Here is a 22,001-nt window from a genome sequence, read left to right as displayed (position 1 = left end):
AGGCGTTCACGCAGTCCGGCTCCGTGCACACGCACGTCAAGTACGTGCACAAGAAGCTGCCCGCGCCGCCGCGCAACCGCGGCAAGCGCGACAAGCCCGACTGACATACGCACTACTGACATACAACTTACCCTTCGCCGGTTTAAGCCAGCTATATTACTAAATTTGGCCGTCACTATCTATTTGATGCCGACAGTGGGGAGCGTGCACCGCTGTGGGCTGCGCGAGACAGATTTCTGTAAATTCTGTTAGATTATTTCTAAAATTAGTATTTACATGCCACTTCGGGATATTTGATAAGATAACTGAATTAGCCTAAGTATTTATATTTGATTGTACAAAGATATTTATAAGGAATTGTAAGGAAATAAATAATCAACGAACATGTTGTATTTTCACTCATAACTATACATATACCTATTTACATTCATGATTTAGTACAATAATTAGGAATATGAATATAATGCAATAGAGATAATCTCATTATTTATTATTAATAAAATTACATATGAACTTGCATTGATGTAAAAATTAAGTTTTTCTTAAACGTTAGGTACATAGTAAACAATTTATTTATAAAACAATAAATTGTCTCTCCCAATTCTATATTTAAGCATCGTCATGTATCAAGAAAACTTGTTAATGAAGTATAACTCAACTTACACTTTTTTAGGCCGCACCTAATATTTATCCCCAAAAGTTTTCTCCAAAAAATTCCAAATACATACTTTGTCTGACTCTATGCTTAGGTATAGGTATGTGTGTGAGGCCATAGCACATACTTACAAACGAAACAGCCCAGAGGGGCGCGAGCGGTGGCACGGATACGGGCCGCTGTACACACACTTCGGCACTTTGCCGGTATACTCATAATCTGCATTTGTATTGAAAACGTCCGCTCTGCGCACGTCGGCCAGCAGCTCTAGCAGACAAGCGCAGTGCCAGGGGTTGTCGTGGAAGTAAAAATCATTAAACCCATTATTGCGACGTTTAAGACTGCCAACAAAATCATGCGGCAAATGAGTTAAGCTGTTCTCATTAAGAAGTAGAAAGCTAATCGGGGTCTGAGCAAACATGTGGTCCGGAATAAACTTCAGTTGATTGTTATTTAAGATTAAAGTTATCAAACTAGTTAAGGAGTGAAATACGTCCGGGTGGATGTACGATATTTTATTAGATGACAAGCTTAGCCAAATTAACCTCGTGCATGCCGCTAACGTCCTCGGGTCGTTTATTCCAGTGAGCCGGTTCTTGCTTAAGTCTAAGTCGATAAAGCGGGAACACGAGTCCACGGGGAAGATCGGAACCTCGTGTAATTTATTTTTACTAATACTCAGAGATTTTAATGTTGGCAAAGAACGGAACATATAGGGGTCTATGTAATCAATGGCGTTGCCGTCCAAATGCAACACCTCTAGTCGCGTCAGATTAGCTATGTCGATAGGGTTTAACTCGGTTAATCCGCAGTCGCCTAGAAATAAGTGGGTGGCGTTGTCGTCGATGGGGTAGCTCCGGAGTCGCATAAAGGTGCTATTAAGACAGCGCTGCGTGGATACGACGTCCGGGTACGCGCGGAGCTGCACCACCAGCAGCAAAGCTGACGCCAACCCTGCAACCGACACACCACTTTATAACACGTTGAAATAAGGGGTAATCCCAAATAAGACTCCATTATTTTCTTTATGTTAAAAGTGACATCATGCTACTCGTATTGCTGAGTTCTTGTGTCCGACCTCGAAAGACCACCCGTTACAAATACTTAAAACGACCATGAACATTTTCGGATTTTTTGTTATTTGCCCATTTTTAACCGACTTAAGAAAAGGAGATTCTCAATTCGTTTGAATCTTTTTTTGTGTATGTTCACGTACCTACCCTTACCTACTCGAAGGCGCCTGAACCGATTTGGTAAATTCTTTTTTATGTAGTATTTATAAGCAAAGCTTGTACTACGGGTACGGGTACGGGTTGTAAGCTTTGCTTATAAATCATGATGATGATTTATAAGCAAAGCTTGTACTACGGGTACAGTCACCTGCAATTATATGTTACTCTTCGAAGGCCGCAAAAATATGTGACACGCTCTTATGGCTCTACAATAAGATCGTGTCAGATATTTGTGCGGCTTTCGTTGTTGAACATATTATTGCAGGTGACTGCACTAAGGCGACGATATATCCTTTTGATGCACTTTTACTTTTACTTTTTTTTTTACTTTTTTTTTTACTTAGATGCATACAAAACCCCACGACTCAGGAATGTCTTTATCACAGGACCAGGACCATAGCTTCGTAGGCTGGGTACTACCAAGGCCCCAACGTTGTCTGTTCTCTTTGACGGCGCAGCAACTAGTATCACTTCTCTCTCCTCTCTCTTTTAAAAATCTCTTTTGTCAAAAAAGGACAACCATACTGTTGACAAGATGAACTTTAAATCAAAGTGTTACCGTTTTTGCTGGTGTCAAGTTGTGTATGTGTGCGTAAAAACGTGTATGCGTGCTCTTTTAGGGATGTGAAAAGTCGATTTTAATCATGTTATATATCGATAAACGCTACACAGCGAAACGAAATAGCGATTAGTTAAAGCTTCGATATCTTCGTTAAAAATAAACATAATTGAAATGCTAATGGATAATGAATATGTATATTATAATATAATTCAATTATTGCGGAGCACATATTGTAGTAGGTATTTATGTATTGTAATTAAAAACCTGAACTGTACCTGCGTTCCCTGCTGGGGCGTGACGATAAAATCATGATCTGATAACCACAATAGAATAAAAGCGTTTTTGTTCATTTTAGGTATCGAAAACTTTTGAAGTAAAATTAAAATTGCATGAAATGTCGATTAGTTTAAACTTTTGAAGTAAAATTAAAATTGCAAGAAATGTCGATAGTTTATCGATATGACTTTATCGACATGGCCACAGCCAGGTGGATTCACATTGTTAATCGTACATGAAACAAAAGTGGTAACAGTGACAGCTCGCTTACATTCCATCTTTAAGAATATTATCACTACCCACTGTATACTAGAGGCCAGACAGGTTGTCAAATGTTAACGTGTAGGTACCTAAATCAAATGGGTCCGGTGCAATTTGTCACCTTTGCCCCCTTGCCAACTTTGCCCCCTTGTAAAACAGAAAATTTTTCACCACACCAACCCGAAGCAAATATTAAATGTAACATATCAAACAAAATCAAATCCAAATGAATGTTATTACATATTTATCATCCAAAATCATCATTTATAACTCAATTCTACCAGCAAACATAAGAAAACAACTCAAAATTTGCATTTGATTACTTTGCCTCTCATGTGAATAAAATGCAACTTTGCTATCAGTTTTTGAAGTGCAAAGTAAGCCTTTCCGAGCTAGTGTGGTGCAAATAATATTAAACCTGGCCCTCGTTACGGAGCGAAACATGTCGAAACATGTCGACTTAAAATACGTGAGTGACTCGGTTTAATATCATCATCATCATCATCTCAGCCTATATACGTCCCACTGCTGGGCACAGGCCTCCTCTCGAGCGCGAGAGGGCTTGGGCTATAGTCCCCACGCTAGCCCAATGCGGATTGGGGACTTCACATACACCTTTGAATTTCTTCGCAGATGTATGCGGTTTAATATACCTACCTATTTAATTTTTCCTTCATGTAACTGACTAAATTTATTCACTACCAGAAAAAATACTAACAAACGTATGATTAAACTCACCTAGCAGAGTAGACACAGCTCGCATCCTAACTTCAGTTATGGAAATGACAATTATAAACAAACTCGACCCTATGCAGCTGAAGGCCGACGTCCAACTGACCGAGACAGTTTGGGCGAGGCAGTATATATCCGATATAACCAGGACCTAGCCCGAAGGCCCATTCGATCTTACTTTTGATATCTAAATGATATCAAATACTTAATCATTTGTGTAATGGCGCGTTCGTACTTGTATTGGAGCGAGCGAGACGCACAGGCGAATGATATCAAAATTACATAATTTTTGATACCAAAAATTAGGTTTGAACTGGCCTCCTGTTCGGGTCGCGACACTCGCGACCAAAGATAAAAAATATCTGAAGTTGTTTTCATAATTAACCGTAGGTAGGTGATAATGATAATTTCGCGAGAATTGTTTGGATTTAGGTTAATTCGCCAGTAACTGGCCGCCCGAAACTAAAAATGAAATCTATTCACCTATAAATATAATTAATTTTAGAATATTTGATTGAAACCTTTTTAGTTTAGAGCTGCCAGTTACCTACTAAAACCGGCCAGTTACTGGCGAATTACCATATAATTAGGAATATTACAAATAATGGAATATATACATGTATTTCTTTATTTATTTAATAAGATTACAATATAATCTTGAATGCATGGATCTATAATAGTAGTTTATGTGACTGCTACATAATGAAAGGCATTAAAATACGAGTGTGGGTTTATGAAACGAATGAAATGAGTTTCATAATAGTATCACACGAGTGTTTTAATGCCTAATTATGTACAGTTACATACACTGCTTTATCTACACACATATTATAAACTTTCTATGATATATTCACTAACTTCATACTACAGCCTCTCTCGCTCTCTGGCGGAACTCGCGGATATGCGATGGCGTCTCCCAAATATCTTTATCGCACATTTTACACGAAACATTTGTTATAGTTCTTTTAAAAACAACAAAACAAATTATTTTTTACTTATTAACTAATTAAAAGATAAACTGTACGTCAAATGGCGGCAAATGAAAACTTTTTTCACGCACGTCACGCATCCGTAGTTTTTTTTAATTCAAAGACAAACTAGAGTCGGGGTCGATTACCATATCGTCCGATACCAACTTACATGCGAGATTTGTCAATATTGTATGCAATTGTCATTTGATTTCGAATAAAACGTCATCTCAACTGATATGAAAATAGGGGTCCAATCAAATTGCTTTTTTTTCAGAGATGTTCGAAATTTGAAATGCATTACCAAATCGATTTTGATATAGTAATGAAGCTATTACCACATTTTCACAGATAAGAAATTTGCTGTAACAAAATAGTTTATCGTAATGTGGGCCATTATTTACGAATTTTGAAGGCATCATAGACAGTTTATGATATGTGTGTAGATAAATTATGTTTTTCTCAAACATTAAATAGCAAAAATATATGAAATCTACAAAATTGCCATAATCTATCATGAAAATGTGTGAATTAATTAAATATAACCTGCAATATTTTTTTAAACTTTTATTTATTTCACTTTACTAACTTAACTTTTGCACGAGTATTTTTTCTATTTTTTTCAAAAACTCCAAATACATATATTTTAGCTATGCATACGAGTGAGGCATAGCACATACCTAATCTACAAACGCAACAGCCTAGAGGGGCGCGCGCGGTGGCACGGATACGGGCCACTGTACACACACATCGGCACTTTGCCGTCATACTCATACAGTGCATTTGTATAGTAAAAGTTCGCTCTGCGCACGTCGACCAGCAGCTCTAGCAGACAAGCGCAGTGCCAGGGGTTGTCGTAGAAGTAAAAAAAATGAAACCCGTTGTTGCGACGCTTGAGACTGCCAACGAAATCATGCGGCAAATGAGTTAAGCTGTTGTTATAAAGATGTAGACTTTCAAGCGGGTTCTGAGCAAACATGTTCTCCGGAATAAATGTCAGTTTGTTGTTACCTAACATTAAATATGTGAAATACGTCCGGGTGGATGTACGATATTTTATTAGATGACAAGTCAAGGTCCGTTAACCTCGTGCATGCCGCAAACGTCCTCGGGTCGTTTATTCCCGTGAGCTGGTTCTCGCTTAAGTCTAAGATGAACAAGCTGGGACAGGAGTCCACGGGGAAGATCGGCAGCTCGCGTATCTTATTATTACTAATTCTCAGAGTTTTTAATGTTGGCAAAGAACGGAATATAGCGGGGTCTATGTAATCAATCGCGTTGTCGTCTATAACCAACATCTTTAGTCTCGTCAGATTAGCTATGTCGATAGGGTTTAACTCGGTTAGTCCGCATTGGCTCATAATTAAGCCGATGGCGTCGTCGACGGGGTATCTCCGGAGTCGGTAAAATACGAAGTCATATTGGCAGCGCTCCGTGATGACGATATCATCGAACGCGCCGAGCCGCACCACCAGCAGCAATGCTGACGCCAACCCTGCTACCGACACACCACTTTATAACGCGTTGAAATAAGGGCTGAGCCTAAATAAGAGTACGTTATTTTTTATGTTATAATCGGTGATTGTTAAAAAAGATTCCGACGAATCTAGAACCTCCTTTTTGAAGTCGGTTAAAAAGTGACAACATGATATTGTTAAATGCAAGTGTCTGACCTCGAAAGCCTATAGGGACATTACAAATTGTACTTGAAAGACCGTGAAATTTTCGGATCTTTTGTTATTTTATAATTTTTACCGACTTCAAAAAGGAGGATGTTTTCAATTCGTTGGAATCTTTTTTACAAGCTTTTATTTACATCCACCTGACCGTTGTCTGTCTGTCTGTAATCAAATCTTGCAAGTTAAATTTAATCCACATCCCGGTTTCCGATTGAGCTTAAATTTGCGTGTATAAATCGGATGACAATGCAATATTATGGTACCATCGAGCTGATCTGATGATGTAGACAGGAGGTGGCCATAGGAACTCTGTGATTAAACAACGCAAACCTAATTGTGTTAGGGGTTTTTAATATTGCCTCAATGAGTATTAAGTAGTTGTCTGTCGTAAGAAAAGTATAGTTAGAGATAAAAGCTTGTACCTACCAAAAATGAAATTTTTGCCAAAAACTTATTTAACGTATGTTTCCCGATTACTTGAACATGCCCGAACCGATATGGTAAATTCTTTATTTGCTTTGTTATTCTTTCCAGTTCCATACAATACACACTATGTTCTCACAATAAACATATTTCAATTTCAATTTCAAAAAAACACTTAAACACAAAAACTAAAACTAACTACTGTAACTGTCAACAAGTGTTGACAGTAACTTTAAATAAGCTCGTATCTCGTAACTTGTGTGTTGCTTTACATTTCGGTATGAATTATTTTGCATGGTTAATATTTTTATTGTATTTCTAAGCAAACTTAATCTCAATATTCTACTTGTTTAGGTCCTATGCTAACCACCGTTTAAATATTCGCCCGTATTGGATTTACACACTGCATTGAATATTATCCTTCATGTAACTAATAGGCCAGTCAAATCAGATTTTTTCTAGGAATTAATTCCCAGCAAGCTGGAAATCGTCTTAATATGTTCATTTGGTTCTAAATTGTTTTAAAACAGCAAGCTGCAACCCTTTACAGCACTGAATATACTAACAACAGACGCAAAGATATTGTTTGCCCACAAAACATTCTTAGAAGTTATGCTTTTTCTATGAGATTTTTCATTGCTCTGGGTCCTTTTCTATACTACAGCTAGGCTCAACGCAAATTTAGATTTATATACACTCGGCTACAAAAAGTGTAAGGAAACGCTCCGAAAAGCTACGAATAGTTGTAAAATGATTATACGCAATATGACTGGATTTACAACAGGATAATAAATAGGATATACAGTGTGGAAAGATTAGTCGGGCCCTGGAGGTAAACTACCTTAAATCCTTAAGCTGGCTCATTTTACTTAAAGGAGACATTCCTTTATTTTTTTAAAGAAACAAAACTGCACTAAAAAGTATTTTTATTCTTTTCTTCAATTTGGCTTGTCGAAAAAAATCTTGAGTACTAAATATTAGATTTTATGGATATTTTGTACGACATACGAGTGTGAGACCTAATTTTTCTTTGAGAAATTTTATCATTAACATTAACTGTATCGACTAGTAGAATAAAATTGCAAGTTTTTATTTTTTGGAATTTTTAGTCGGTTCGAGTCCCGGGCTAGGTAAGCGAGTTTTAGAAAATCTTTGAATGCAGTGTTGTTTCTTTTTAAAAATAAAGGAATGTCTCCCTTAAGTAAAATGAGCCAGCTTAAGGATTTAAGGTAATTTCCCTCCAGGGCCCGACTTATCTTTCCACATTGTATATATCTTATTAATATGAATTCGTAGTCAAATATTGTAAAAAATGGCCGCCACTTTAAATTTCTTTTATTGGGTATTATTTAATCGTGTTAAAATCCGATTTTTTTCACTAGTTTCTGATCCACAACAACTTTGCTGGTAGTGGCATTGTAATTGATGGTGCGTTCCTTCTACATTGTATCGAGTGGTTTGTCAATCCATGGTAAAATGTGTCTCCCAAGGCTCTCAAAATGTATCCACACCTCCTTGGATGTTGCAAACAAACGGATGCTGAACTGGGAATTAATTACTCATAACGCTTTTTTGGGTCTAATTTGACTGGGCTATAACTAAATTTCTTCACTACCAGAAAAGATACTAGCAAACATATGATTAAACTCACCTATTAGAGTAGACACAGCTCGCATCCTAACAATGGTTTTGGAAATAAACAATTATAAACGAACTCGACCCTATGCAGCTGAATGCCGACATCCAACTGACCGAGACAGTTTGGGCGTGACAGTATATAATATAACCATTAACCAGGGCCTGGCCCGAAGCCCATTCGATCTTACTTTTGATATGATGTCAAATACATATCATTTGCGCGTGTGATGGCGCGTTCGTACATGTATTGGAGCGAGCGAGACGCACAGGCGAATGATAATAAAATGACATAATTCTTGATATCAAATATTTGGTTCGAACTGGCATGTTGTTTTTATTAGGGTTCCGTACCCAAAGGGTAAAACGGGACCCTATTACTAAGACTCTGCTGTCCGTCCGTCCGTCTGTCACCAGGCTGTATCTCACGAACCGTGATAGCTAGACAGTTGAAATTTTCACAGATGATGTATTTCTGTTGCCGCTATAACAACAAATACTAAAAACAGAATAAAATAAAGATTTAAGTGGGGCTCCCATACAGCAAACGTGATTTTTGACCGAAGTTAAGCAACGTCGGGAGTGGTCAGTACTTGGATGGGTGACCGTTTTGTTTTTGCTTTTTTTCTTCTTTTTTTTTGCATTATGGTACGGAACCCTACGTGCGCGAGTCCGACTCGCACTTGCCCGGTTTTTATAATTAACTGTAGACTGTAGGTAAGTATTCGTGATAGTGATAATTTCGCGAGAATTGTTTGGGTGTAGTTATAGTTCACGCAAGGTCAACTTTAAGATAAACAGAGAATTCCAATTTCTTTAACAATTTGTTGTCGTTTTGAACTTGTTTTGATCCGGTTTTATCACGACCTTGACCAGGCGTGGCTCACTCCGCGATTTCGTCGCTTTGTAAAGGTGGCCACTGACGAGCCTTCCAACAGTCTAAATAGCGTGGCTGCAATCCAAAATCGGTCCGTGAATGTCAAAAACGTACAATGTTTAATATTAGGATGCCTTCCATTTGGATGAATCCATTGTAACGGCATCCATTTGGAAGGCTCGTCAGTGGCCTGCTTAACAAGTAGCTACAAGTACATCCGTTCCACACCAATTTTGGTGGCTGGCCATAATCCGCGCGTGGCGCTGTCGCCACCTAGCGGCCATATCTGTCCTGATCGTAACAGACGCGTTTTGTTAGAGAGTGAGTCTTCTGTACCTAGTACTATTATTTATTCTGTACCTTGACGAACGTCTTGGTGATTGGCGAGCATCTTACGTCTTATTAAGTATGACTAGTGGCTCTATGAGCTGTAGACCTCGCGTTATAAATATAGTAGACAGTTAACCAAGGCAGGGGTGCGAAACTCCTGACTTCGGCCAAACTCGGCTCCGCTCGGCTCAGCATTGCTCCGAGCAATTATTAGGGTTGGCACCACTTGACTTCCTTTTGCCTGCACGACCACAGATAAGATAATCACTTGATTTTTGACAACCCTAAATAGCCGAAAGGGATAGTGCCATATATTAGAAAGAGACAGCATGATTCGACCCTGAACCGCTATCAAACTTCGTTTTTGTAGGAAGTTTCCTTTCTGTACGGCAGTACTATTAATTATTCTGTGACCAGGGGTTGAAAGGCACCCATTTCTGCCGAGGTAGTTTGGCTGGTCCGAGGCTGGTATGACGCCTTTCATCCGAGTTAAACTCTCTACTTTTCGTTCCGAATAGGAGGAAAGTATAAAATGCATGTGTTTTTTTTAAACATGAAAGTATACATTTTTATAGTATTTTTTAGGGTAGGTACTTTCAATTAACAAATTAGGCAAAAGTATCGTTATTTATGGAATGGGGAGTCAAATATCAGAATGGAAATTGTACTTATAACAAATCCATTTATACCCAAATTTCAATTGCTTATCGTATAAAATTAATAAAATCGTACTTGGACCCTAAAATGCTGTGCAGAAAACGTATCATTTTCTGCACACCTTTTAGAACAACAAAGACCCTCTTTCAGAGCATGAGAAATGAAAAATAATAGAGGAGAACATCCGGACATACAAAACTAGTTTGCCCGTGTCAAAACGGAGACCTTCGCTAACGCTTCGGTCAATCAAAAGCATAACAAGTTGATAAGTCTGAATAGGGCTGTTGGTTTATATCTCAGCTGGTTTATAGGTGACTCAGCTCAGGTAAGAAAGCACATCAAATTGTATGAAAGCATCTCATAACAATCAGTTAGATTCATATAATATGTATTCTCATTTCTTTTATTGATTTTATTTTCTTTTCCTTTTGTAAGATTTGATTTGTTTTCTGAAAGAGTTACGTATTTGTGATTTCATGTACATATATGTTTATTTTTTATATCAAATTCTATAAAGTTATGTACTCACTGAGTATAATTGCAAGAATTCTATAGTAATTTAAATTGTATTTTTCTTAATTACTCGTAATGCATGTTAATTATAAGATGTAATAATGTTTTGAAAAGATGTGTCCCGCCGAGTTTGTTGCCGGTCCCATATTGGGATACCCTCCTCCAATTGAGGGGGGATTTAAATCTTCTCGGGGCAGAGGTGTACGGTTGGAGCCGGTAAATTTATTTGACGTTCATAAGCGCATTGTAATATGCCTACTTGAATAAACTATTTTTTATCTTTATCTTATCTTATCTTTATCCAACTGAGCACGCAGAGTAAGGCCGAAAGAGACAAGACAAAGAACGTAAACAAACTGACCGCTAGGTACCGTCTTACCTAGGGTTACCAGATGACAGGAATTTTCCTGACATGTCAGGAATTTTGGCCTTTTGTCAGGAATGTGGACGGAACACGCAAATGTCAGGAATTTTTTGAATTGATATAAAGTACTGTTTTAAATTAATCCAAAAACATTGTAAAAAAATAATAAGTATGAGATCCCCTTAACTTATCAATAACTTCGTAATTATTAATTAACTTCTTTACTCATGCTTTTAGGGCCGTGACGCTATCGCTAACGGCTAGTCCGTCCCCCGTCACCCCCGTCATTGTCAAAAATATGAATGTCAGGAAAAATATGATTCATGTCAATTTTGTCAGGTACATACAAATTTCAGGGTTCAGATGTCATAATGCATTGCATAACGTTGCGTACGTGGGATAAGTCTGTCCCTGCCTTTATCTATCTCTAATCTAAGTATTTATATTATTATGTAAACAGCGAAAACTCACATTTCCGTGAAAATTTTAGCGGCGAATGCATGTCACTAAATCTCGTCAAAACTCCCTCGGTACCAAAACCCTCTTCCATTATGTCGGATAAATATTTAAGCAGCCCCGCCCCTCCCACCATGGCCACGCCCCAGCTATTCAAGCCACGCCCCTCGTCCGCTGGCCACGCCTCCGCGCGCAGAGCCTCCCCGCCCGCTCGGGTGAACGGACGTCTGTGACAAGTGATAGTGATACGATAAGTGACAAGTGATAAGTGACAAAGTGTAGTGGTGTGAAAACGCTCACGGAGAAATCGTGGTAAGTCTTTTTCACATACAGGAAAAAATATATCTTCAGTAAACGAGCTACGATTTTGCGAAATTGAATTGGATTGTGATAATTCAATTCAATTCAAATAACCCTTCGAGTGGCATTGTCCTCCTCGAGGTCTCTACGGTAAGTGGCAGTGGCCGCGAGACGGACAGATATGACAAGCCGGTTGAGTGGCGCAGCCATTTTGGAAAAATATACGTCAGGTGGCGGGGCCTCAACGGGTGATTATCGCAAATTTGGCGCGTGACTTTGTTTTACTCGGGAATTCGACCGTTAGGGAATACTATCCTTGTTTATTGACGAATGCATCTTGCAAGAGTGAGCAAGCAAGGCATAGTTTTAACGGTTTTATTTTAGGCGCGAAATGCAGCGTCGCACAGATGCCGCGAGACGGTCTCTGCCAATTACGGGCTTGTTATGACCGAACCTTCTCGCGGCCTCTGCCACGCAAAGGCATATTTAAAAAAATGGCCGCGCCATTTCTTCCGCCGGTCAACCGAAGGTGCTGCCACCCGAAGGGATAAACAGTCACCATGATCCCCATAAGATATATCGGAGCTGAGCTTATATATATGGGTGCACAAATATACTCAAAATACGTCCCGTAGCTCATACGTCAGTGAATTAAGAACTACTTATGGGGGGCTACACAACGGGACTTAATCGCGTATTTAAGTTTTAAGATTTACCTCCGACGTTTCGAGGACGGCGTTGTCCCCGTGGTCTCGGAGAAAACTGGCTTAAGTTGACATCAACATCTTCTAGCCGCGCGAGTTTTTCGAACTACCCGCACTAGGTCTTGGTTGTGTAGTTTCATAATGTTAAATAATCGTGAAAGTTTAAATCAGTACTAATGGGGGGGTCTCTATTGTTTCTCAAATAGTTTTAAGTCATAATGTATTGTTTGTCTGAATTTTCGTTAGTCATAATTGGTTTTTCTCAGAAACGTGAAGCTTTTCAGGATTGCCATAAAACAAACCTAACCTAACCTATCTATACGAGCCCCGATGCAAATGATTTCGTCTAGTTACGCGCAACAATTTTTTTTATTTTAATAAATTTTGCACATGATCATATAATGACCCAGTAATGGGAACCATAATAGCAATGTTTAATGTAGTTTATTTTGATCGTATAATAAAATTGCATGAGACTTTTATTGCTGAAAAAAAGGACTTTTCAAAAACGTTGTCCAAATCATATTGTCCTCTCTTACAGCACTGCTGCATGCATGGGCTCGAAACAAAATTGTCAGTACATTGGCAGAGCCCTATTGCTTTCCCTGGTAATGGCACTTTTCACATATGTTGTAATACTACCCGTCAAAAAAAAAATCATTATTTTTTTCTTTCAATACAAACGGTATTTCTTGTATTTGGATTTAGTTATTGCAGAGTATTACCATATAAAATTAAATTACATTAGTATAAGCATTAAATATTAGTAATTTTTAAACAAAAACATTATTTTTGAACAAACGCGAGAACCTCAAAAAATGGGGTCACCTGACGAAAACATATGCATCGGGGCTCGTAGAATAACATAACGAAAATCCTGAAAAGTTAACGGTTTCAGTTTTATGTTATGACTAACGATAATATAACAAACAAAACAATACATTATGACTTAAAACTTTATGGGAAACAACATTTTTTAAAATAAAAAAACCATAATAATAATTTTGAGTAAATTGTCTACACCCATATTTTTACACTTGACTATACGAGTACAACCAACGCATGTGTTTTATTATTGAGTAAATGGTAACATAGATTATAATAGTATTAAGTTATTTTTAGTTAACCGATTTTAATAGTTATTTGTTCAACAAAAGATCAAAGTTTGATATTTCTTCGAGTGCTTATTTTGAGTCCCGTGCAAGCGAAAGATTAAAAATCTTGATCGTATTACTACGATTACAGGGATTCAAAAGCGCACGAGATATAAATAACTTTGATCTCGTGTAGTACACAAAATTTTTCACCCTAAGCAGTGAGAACATACCTAGAGGGACAGAGATAATAGAACCCAAGTATATCGAACTTGTATTAGACCCCGCATGTTGAAATGACATTTGACTATAAAAGTCACTTGAATGACATTTTTCATGTTGAAATGACATTTGACTATAAAAGTCACTTGAATGACATTTTTCATATTTCATGCTCTGAAAGTGGGTCGTTGTTGTTCTAAAAGGTGCGCAGAAAGTGATACGTTTATGCTCTAGTGCAGAAAAGTGTTGTACTCCTCTGCGTCCCCGTCCCACGAACAACTGGGTGGAAACAAAATGGAAAAATAGTGTATTTATTTCCTCGCCTGGAACAATTGGTAATTGTTTAATTTTACTAATCCCACGTTGATCCTATTTTTATAAAAAAATGATGTAAGTGAATTGTGGCAGATACAAACGTTAAAAATAAAAATAAACTAACTTATCTATAAAATAAACCTAAATTAAAACTAAAAACTAAAACTAAATAAAATAAAATATAATTAAAAAATGTCTAGGAAATTGGGCCCCTTTGGCATGGTGCCGAGGACGCTGGCAGCATTTCCTCGCTGTATTGCTAAGCTAATACGTTGAGCGAGAAAGCTGCCAGCTCTTCGGTCACCAGTGAAGTCTTTAAGCCTTTTTGTGAGCTCTTTAAAAAGCTGTACAGCATTAGGACCCCACGGGCCAAGGGTCTCAACCCCAAATGGCATAAAAATATACTCGGGGCCGAGACCCCTGTACTTCTGGGATTTTAGCTTTTCGGCCGCTTTAGCCGCCGCACCTGCTTGGTTACTTGTGGCTAGTGAATTGTTAAAAACAAATTATTCTTGATTTCTTTCGTTGAATTCTATTTACTCGATTTCATAGGGCGGGAACCAAAAGGAATACACCAAAAAATATTTTTAAACCGTACACTTGCGTAAATGAGCAAAGGCAGAATCTTATACAGCCACATTTAAACGTTTGTACGATATTAAATTGATTTTTAATGTTATTTAGCACTATATTCATGAAAATAAAATAAAATACAAGATAAAAATCACTTATATTATTAATTAAATTGTTATTTAATATTTAAAATACTTTTATTATGTAATTACGTGGCGCGGCGCACCAAGGTCGCGGTGCGGTCCGACAGTCTGTTGGGGCTTTTAGAACGAAAAAGTATAAAATTAAAAAGTAAGGGGCAATCCCGCTGATTTTCATACTATAATGAACAAATCATCTTAAAATTACTGCAGTTTGTTAAAAAATTTCTGTTTTCGTAAATATTGCAATCTAAATGATTTTCGCTAGGGGTTATTAATCTTCACGCATGTAAAGTCTCCGATTGCAAGTATAAGTCCTAAGGAAAATAAATCATGGCCGTAGATCTATTAGGTACTTCCATTACTGATTTTGCGACATTGCCTTGTCTTGTTTGGTTTCCTCGCATTCGATATGAAAAGTAGAGTGTTTAACTCGGGTGAAAGGCACCATTTCTGTCTCGGACTATTGGCGCTCTCACTGCGTTCGAGCGCCAAACTACCTCGACAGAAATGGGTGCCTTTCAACCCTTGGTTAACAATCTACTATTGTCTCACTCAGTGAGCAAAGTACGATTTTGCTCACTCATACTGTCTCACTAAGTGAGCAAAATGCGATTTTGCTCACTGAGTCATTTTGTCTCACTCAGTGAGCAAAATCGCATTTTGCTCACTGTTTTTAAGAAGCAAAGTACCCTTGTTCGAGCTGCTGAGGTGAAAAATCTATTGACCTCATCATACCTACTCTAAATACGATTTTTCATAATTATAACATTAATAAGATCTTTATTGTCAGTGCAATTTTCCCAAATAATTTGCTACTATCTTACCACGCTCGAAAACAGCTACAACACCAAAATTTATACAGAAATATACCCTAATACATTATAATAAACGCTAACCACCATTTTCCCAACCGCAAATTAAATCGATGTCGCAATATCTACCACTTTATCAATGCGGCTGCTCAGTAAAAATACTCTAATCGTGATCTTATAACTACTATCATAAGGTTTACATTATAAGAAGAGGGGTCGTCGAGCCGCAAAGACGGTTGTCGTGTAAGATAGGGCGGCATCAAAGAGCCTCGGCAGGTGTGCTTTGTGGCGGCGACAGGCGAGCGACAGGCGACGGGCGACGGGCGGGCGACACGCGAATGAACTGTCGCTCGCAAATGCTAGCGTATTAAATATGGCGGGCAAAGATTGAAAAACGATCAAAGACGAATATTATGCTGAACAGGTTGAGAGGTTAACGAAATTAAAATACACTGAGAAATATAAACATATACAGGATGTTTGATACATCGTTTGCAAAATTAAAACGGCAGATAGGTTGAGTAATTTGCTATCTTCTCGTGCCTAGAAATTTTTAATTTGGCGCAAATTATTTTTGCACTTCAATGCCAGTTTTTCGTAAATTTCAAATTTTTACGTGCGTAGTAGTAATAAAAAACCATGGCCAATTTTGTTTTTCCAGGCATGAGAAGATAGCAAATGACTCAACCTATCTGCCGTTTTAATTTGGCAAACGATGTACCAAACACCCTGTATATCTCTACTAGGTAAATGAGAAAGTTACGTTCTACTATATTATGTGTTTGCCAGTTACATTGTCAAATAGAGGTGACCGCAAGGTGTCATCTACTGGGCATTAGCATATCGAACACTAGTACGTTTATCTTACCTACAGATACTAATTGTGTGGCTGTTCGTTCCTAGTTTTAACTTTCTTTATTAAAACATAATACATATTTACCTCACTTTTTCATGTATTATTAATATTATTCTTTTTTTTCCTTTATTCATCATTTTTCTTAGGTTAGGTTTTTATAATATGCATATAAAAGTAAAATATAAAAACAGTTACAAAACAATAAAAAATACATATAAACACATTATAAAAAACCTAACCTAGGGTGCCGCCAGCAGCGGGGCAAGGCCCAAGCTACCGGTGGTCAGGGCTGCAGAGAGAGGAACCGGCGGACTATCCGCGCCGTGTCCAAGATCACCGCCTTCTGCATCTGTCCCTTGATTCAACCACCTAGCGAGAGTCTCTCAAGATGTTGGTCGAGACTCTTTGCTAATAAACCGTCCACTGAAACGACTATCGGGACAATGATCGTCGAATCAACATCCCACATGGCGGTTATCTCGTGAGCCATTATTATTATAATTATTATGAATAAGTCTAGTTGATTGCTGCGAAGCAATTTAATACGTCTAAAATAGGAAACTAGTTTACCCATTAACTAGTGAAAGTCCCGATCATCCCTTTAGGTCAAATTGTCACCCCTGAGTGTCAACACTCGGGCAATAACATAATGAGGGCACGCAGGGGGCCGAGGACTGGCCACCTGTAGCGACGTGCGGTGTTACTCACTAACAATAACAACATTTAACTATTATCTCGCTTCTGGCGGCGACTTTTCGGTTAGAATTATTATTTATTTGATAAAAAAATAATTGAAGTCAGTTGAAACTTCTATAGTTCGCTTTTCTTAGCATTAGAAAGAACTTGAAAGAAGGTAAGCGAAGATCGACAAGTCTTCTAATTGAAATACGCTTTTTAAAAATCAACAAATATTACTTATGAAAGCAGAAGAATATAAATTATCGTATTAGATTCATAATTGTTACATATTTGCCGTAACTTATTTTTAAAATGTGTTTTTCAATTAAAAGATAAATCAAGATTGTTTACCTTATTTCTAATGCTAAAAAAACCGAACTAGGTATAGGTAGTATTGTACGGTCACAGACTTTATTTGTTTAGCTATATGTATAAGGTTCAAGCTAATTTGGTTGTCAATACTATCGGTATGATGTCCAATGTAAAGTAAACGCTGTAATGGCTCAACAATTAAAATCCGTGATTGTACCTATTTTCATTTAATTTGGTCTGTCATTCAAGGCAGACATTAGACAGGCCAAACTAATTTCGCATAGAAATTACAATGAATACAATACTCCTATATTAGCTAAGACGGATTCTGTACTTCTTTGAAATCCTATTTAGTATGTCATCATTCGCACATTGTGATTTATACAAAAAATACTGTATATATAAACTCTTGATCATAGTTACGCCAAAGAGAATAGACAGTATAGAGGGCTATTGCCAAAGTAGATTTTGTAGTCACGGTACATTTACTGCCATCTAAGTAAATTAATCAAAATATGTTTACGGATAAATGATTTTTAATTTTTATTGTTCCATACTGACCCATGTTCCTTCACTGATAGTGATATGTGTTAAAATTGTTAAATATCAAACGATGTCCTCACGCCATCTAGCCGAGGATAGGCCAAAGGTGTGTTCGGCATCTATCCGAGAATGACTTTTTCTTGATTTCCGAGGCACGTTTATTTCTTAGACTTTATTTATCTTATACGAAGTTATATATATCTCTGGTTACGCTAAGCTTACTTGCAGCGTTTTTGATATATAGCACAGAGTGTGCATGTTATGGAAGGTAGAGGTAGTGCATGTGTTATTTTAAACGTCATAATTTCATAGAAGTTTGACGTAAAAAATATCAGTTGCACACTCAATGCCATCAAAAACGCCGCTGAAGACAGTGGCGGATTTCCCATAAGGCACAGTAGGCCCGGGCCTAGGGCGGCGAGATATTAGGGGCGGCAAATTGTGACAAAAAATTCGCTGATGATAACAAAAAATAACACAAAATTAGGCCAGGCAACGAATTCTCAAAAAAAGGTACCTATAGAGGGAAATGCTTGAAACACAATTTTTGACTTTGTACCTCACTTTATTTGGGCTATCTAGGAGGTGAACATATCAAAGGTCCCCGGCCGTAGCCCTTGAGCCGGGGGAAGAGAGGTTTGAAGGTCACATTTTTCAGTTTTTCACTTATATCTCGGAAACTATGCGTTCTAACGACATGATCATTATACAAAGTGAAAGTTGGTTAAATTTGCTACAAGCTACAATTTTTACGATATCTGGAGGGCTCTGGGGGCCTCCACACTTGTGCGCGAATCGCGGCGCGAAGCCGCGAACGCGACTATGGCGTCGATTTCGCATATTGTTGACGCCTTCGCGCCTTGTTCCCCGTTTATAGGGTTCCGTACCTCAAAAGGAAAAAACGGAACCCTTATACTCGTGCGTCTGGCTGTCCGTTTGTCACAGCCTATTTTCTCCGAAACTGCTGGACCAATTAAGATGAAATTTGGCACACATATGTAAGTTTGTGACCCAAAGATGAACGTGTAACGTAAATAAATGAATTTTAAATATGGAGGCCATTTTTCGGGGGTAAATGAGAAAAATTAAAAATAAAGTTTTTCAAACTATATATCGTGTATCAAATCAAAGAGCTCATTGTGTAAGAATCTCAAATATATTTTTTTTAGTAATTTTAGGATAAATAGTTTAGCATTAGCAGTTATTCAAGAAAATAGGCAAAAAAAAATTTTTTTCTTATGTTTCTTTTTTAGATTATTTGTATGCTTTTGTAGGTACATAAAAGTCAATGTTATTGGTAAAACTGTCACTTAAAATGAATAAGTATTTGCTTATTTTTTTCGTAAAACCTATGTTCCTATGATCATGTCACAAGGACGTACCTATAGTTTCTGAGATATAATAAGCGAAAAACCGAAAAATGTGACCTTCAAACCAAACCCCCCTACTTTTGAAATGTTCACCACCTAACGAGTCCAAAAACGTTACTAAGTAAAAAATGTGTCCCAAGCATTTCCCTCTATAATACCTATATCTTTTCGTTGCCTGATCTAAATGTACTCAATATGATGGGTGCTGATGCTGAGAAAGGGGCGGCTACAAGGCTTGGGGCCTAGGGCAAAGACTGCAAATCCGCCACTGGCTGAAGATTAGCTCGACCAACAAAATTGAGTCACATATCATATTCTATGACGGCTGATTGAAGATCACGTGGTGCTTTTCATAGAAAACGAAGCGCCGGAAGCTCCGTCCCGGCCCCGGCCCGGTCTAGCACGAGTCGTCCTTAAGATCTGTATCCTGTATTGCTGTTAAATCTCTAAATGGTTACCGACTTTACGTACTTTGTACCGATAGTTATTATGAATATAATCAAGATATCAATATGAAGTTTGCAAAACAAAGCGTCCCCGCCCCTGCATAAATATTTGAGCGTCGAACAAGGGGTTGTTAAGTACAGTATCCATTACCCGCGGGATATTTGCCGGCGCCAATAAGCGCAGCCCGGGATTCCGGGACTTTGGGGCACAAGCGGCTGACTGAAACTAAAACCAGGTAACAGTCGTTGAAAGAATTGCGAGTGCCCGTCACTGTATGTCTATAAACTATATGTCATCTTTAAGATTAGAGAGGGAGTTTAAGAAAATTCATACAGGGTTTTAGGGTCCCGTAGTCAACTAGGAACCATATTATGTAGTTCCGCCATATCCGTCTGTCTGTCCGTCCGTGGGTTTGCTCCGTGATTATTAGTTGCTAGAGAGCTTCAATTTTACATTGGATATACTTAAATCATTCATGGTGACAGAACGGTAAAATAAAACAACAAATTTTTTTTTACCATCTATCCCCACTCTAAATTGTGAACCATACACTGAGCATAGCCCGACATGCTCTTGGCGGATTTTTATTATACATATCACAATACGGTTGCCAATAAGTACTTATATACTTTGTGAGTATGTGCTGCACACATGTAAAAGAAATAAAACAAAACAGACGCCAGCAAGAAAAGCATTTCAAAAAAGTAATATACAAGGTTTTGGATCGGGAGAGCCCTCGACTAGGGGCCCGGGCCCGGGGCCTCCGGGGAGCCCGAGACGGCTGTTTTATTAATTAAGCTGCAAATCGGCTGCTAACATTACTGTTTGTCGACGGCTGAAGATTGAGCTTGGACTTGATGCTATAGATAGGGCATTTTCTAGCAGGTATTTACACCGAAAGCGAAACCGAAAAAGCGAAACGCGGAAAAAAAAATTTGGCTGTTTCATACATTTTAGCTGGTTAATTTTTTATGGGAGGGTAATTTTTTTCGTAATTTCGAGGTTGGTCCAATAGTAAAAGTTGCTCAGTATACTCCCAACCTGGCAACGAAAATGCACTTATTTTTTAGCCACCGTGTATTGTAAAACGGGGTGAGTAGGTTTCGCGGGGAGAGGTGGGTTATGAACGGGGAGAGAAGGTTTGAGAGAGGGGTGAGAAGGGATTTTAAAGCTACTGCTACAAAAATAATGTATTCCAATTTAAAATGGAGCTATAGTAATACGCATAATTAAAAAAAAATCGATCCAACAATCTTCCAAAATCACCTTTGTTTGTAAACCCGTCTCACCCCAAATACGAGGCACTACGGGGTGAGGTGGGTTTTCCTCTTTATCGTCAAAGTTATGAAAAGGAACTACACAAAATAAAATAAAAACTAAAATACAAACGTCCGGAACACTTATTATATACACCATTCAGTTTTCATATGTAAAAATAAAATGTTATCTAGGTTTGAATTTCAGTTTTGACCCTACTCACCCCATTGTACGGTATATGTAGATAATATAAATGATGATGATAAACCTTAAAGCGGTGTACCTGAACGGGGTCAGTTGAACCGAGATTGTTTGTAATGAGAACGGGTTAATCCTCTCAACGCCGCCGGTTAATAGCTGCATCAATATTGCAGCGGGGGGGTTAGGTGCGCGCTCCGGGGATTAGCGGCTGCAGGGAAAGGGTTAAGTTTGTGTATATTATGGCTAATTATTTGGCGTATTAGCAGCTTAAACGGGAAATCAGAATCAGAAATATTTCATAGCATGGTAATAAGTTTACAATGGTCTTAGAGAACAAGCTAACTCTGCAAGGGATTTGCAGTGACAAAGTGTGGTAATGTCATTCTTAATGTCCAATTTCTATGGATATATGTATTACGTTTATAATCTTAATCACTTTCCTTTTTTCCAATCGGTGCCAAATTGAGTAGGTACCTAATACGGACAGTTAGCTCTAACACATTCACCGCTGAGCTACGGTTGTGGCGCTAAGTCGTAGTCGTAGCAGATAACAC

At 38.0% G+C, this 22,001-nt stretch overlaps 1 protein-coding gene across 1 annotated transcript; it reads right to left on the bottom strand.

The window, feature by feature from the left end:
- Nucleotides 1-782: 782 nt before the first annotated feature.
- Nucleotides 783-21,474, bottom strand: LOC134677252 (leucine-rich repeat-containing protein 15-like). Its single transcript, XM_063535684.1, has 5 exons — nt 21,470-21,474; nt 11,699-11,847; nt 5,698-6,181; nt 5,380-5,585; nt 783-1,609 (listed from the first exon to the last, which is right to left on the bottom strand). The coding sequence occupies exons 1-5, from the start codon at nt 21,472-21,474 to the stop codon at nt 783-785; spliced, it is 1,671 nt and encodes a 556-aa protein (XP_063391754.1).
- Nucleotides 21,475-22,001: the final 527 nt, after the last annotated feature.

This window comes from Cydia fagiglandana, chromosome 26, assembly GCF_963556715.1.
Source record: "Cydia fagiglandana chromosome 26, ilCydFagi1.1, whole genome shotgun sequence".
NCBI lineage: Eukaryota > Metazoa > Arthropoda > Insecta > Lepidoptera > Tortricidae > Cydia > Cydia fagiglandana.
The sequence above is the reverse complement of the archived record's forward strand: the minus strand, read 5'-3'. Positions and strand labels throughout refer to the sequence as shown.

Bases quoted from the DNA above. Each gene is read 5' to 3' on its own strand.
- LOC134677252 (XM_063535684.1), bottom strand. The intron at 5,586-5,697 runs GTAACAACAAAC...TTTCGTTGGCAG, and splicing joins TTTCACATATTTAATGTTAG to TCTCAAGCGTCGCAACAACG. The intron at 1,610-5,379 runs GTTTGTAGATTA...TGTCGGTTGCAG, and splicing joins GCGCCCCTCTAGGCTGTTGC to GGTTGGCGTCAGCTTTGCTG.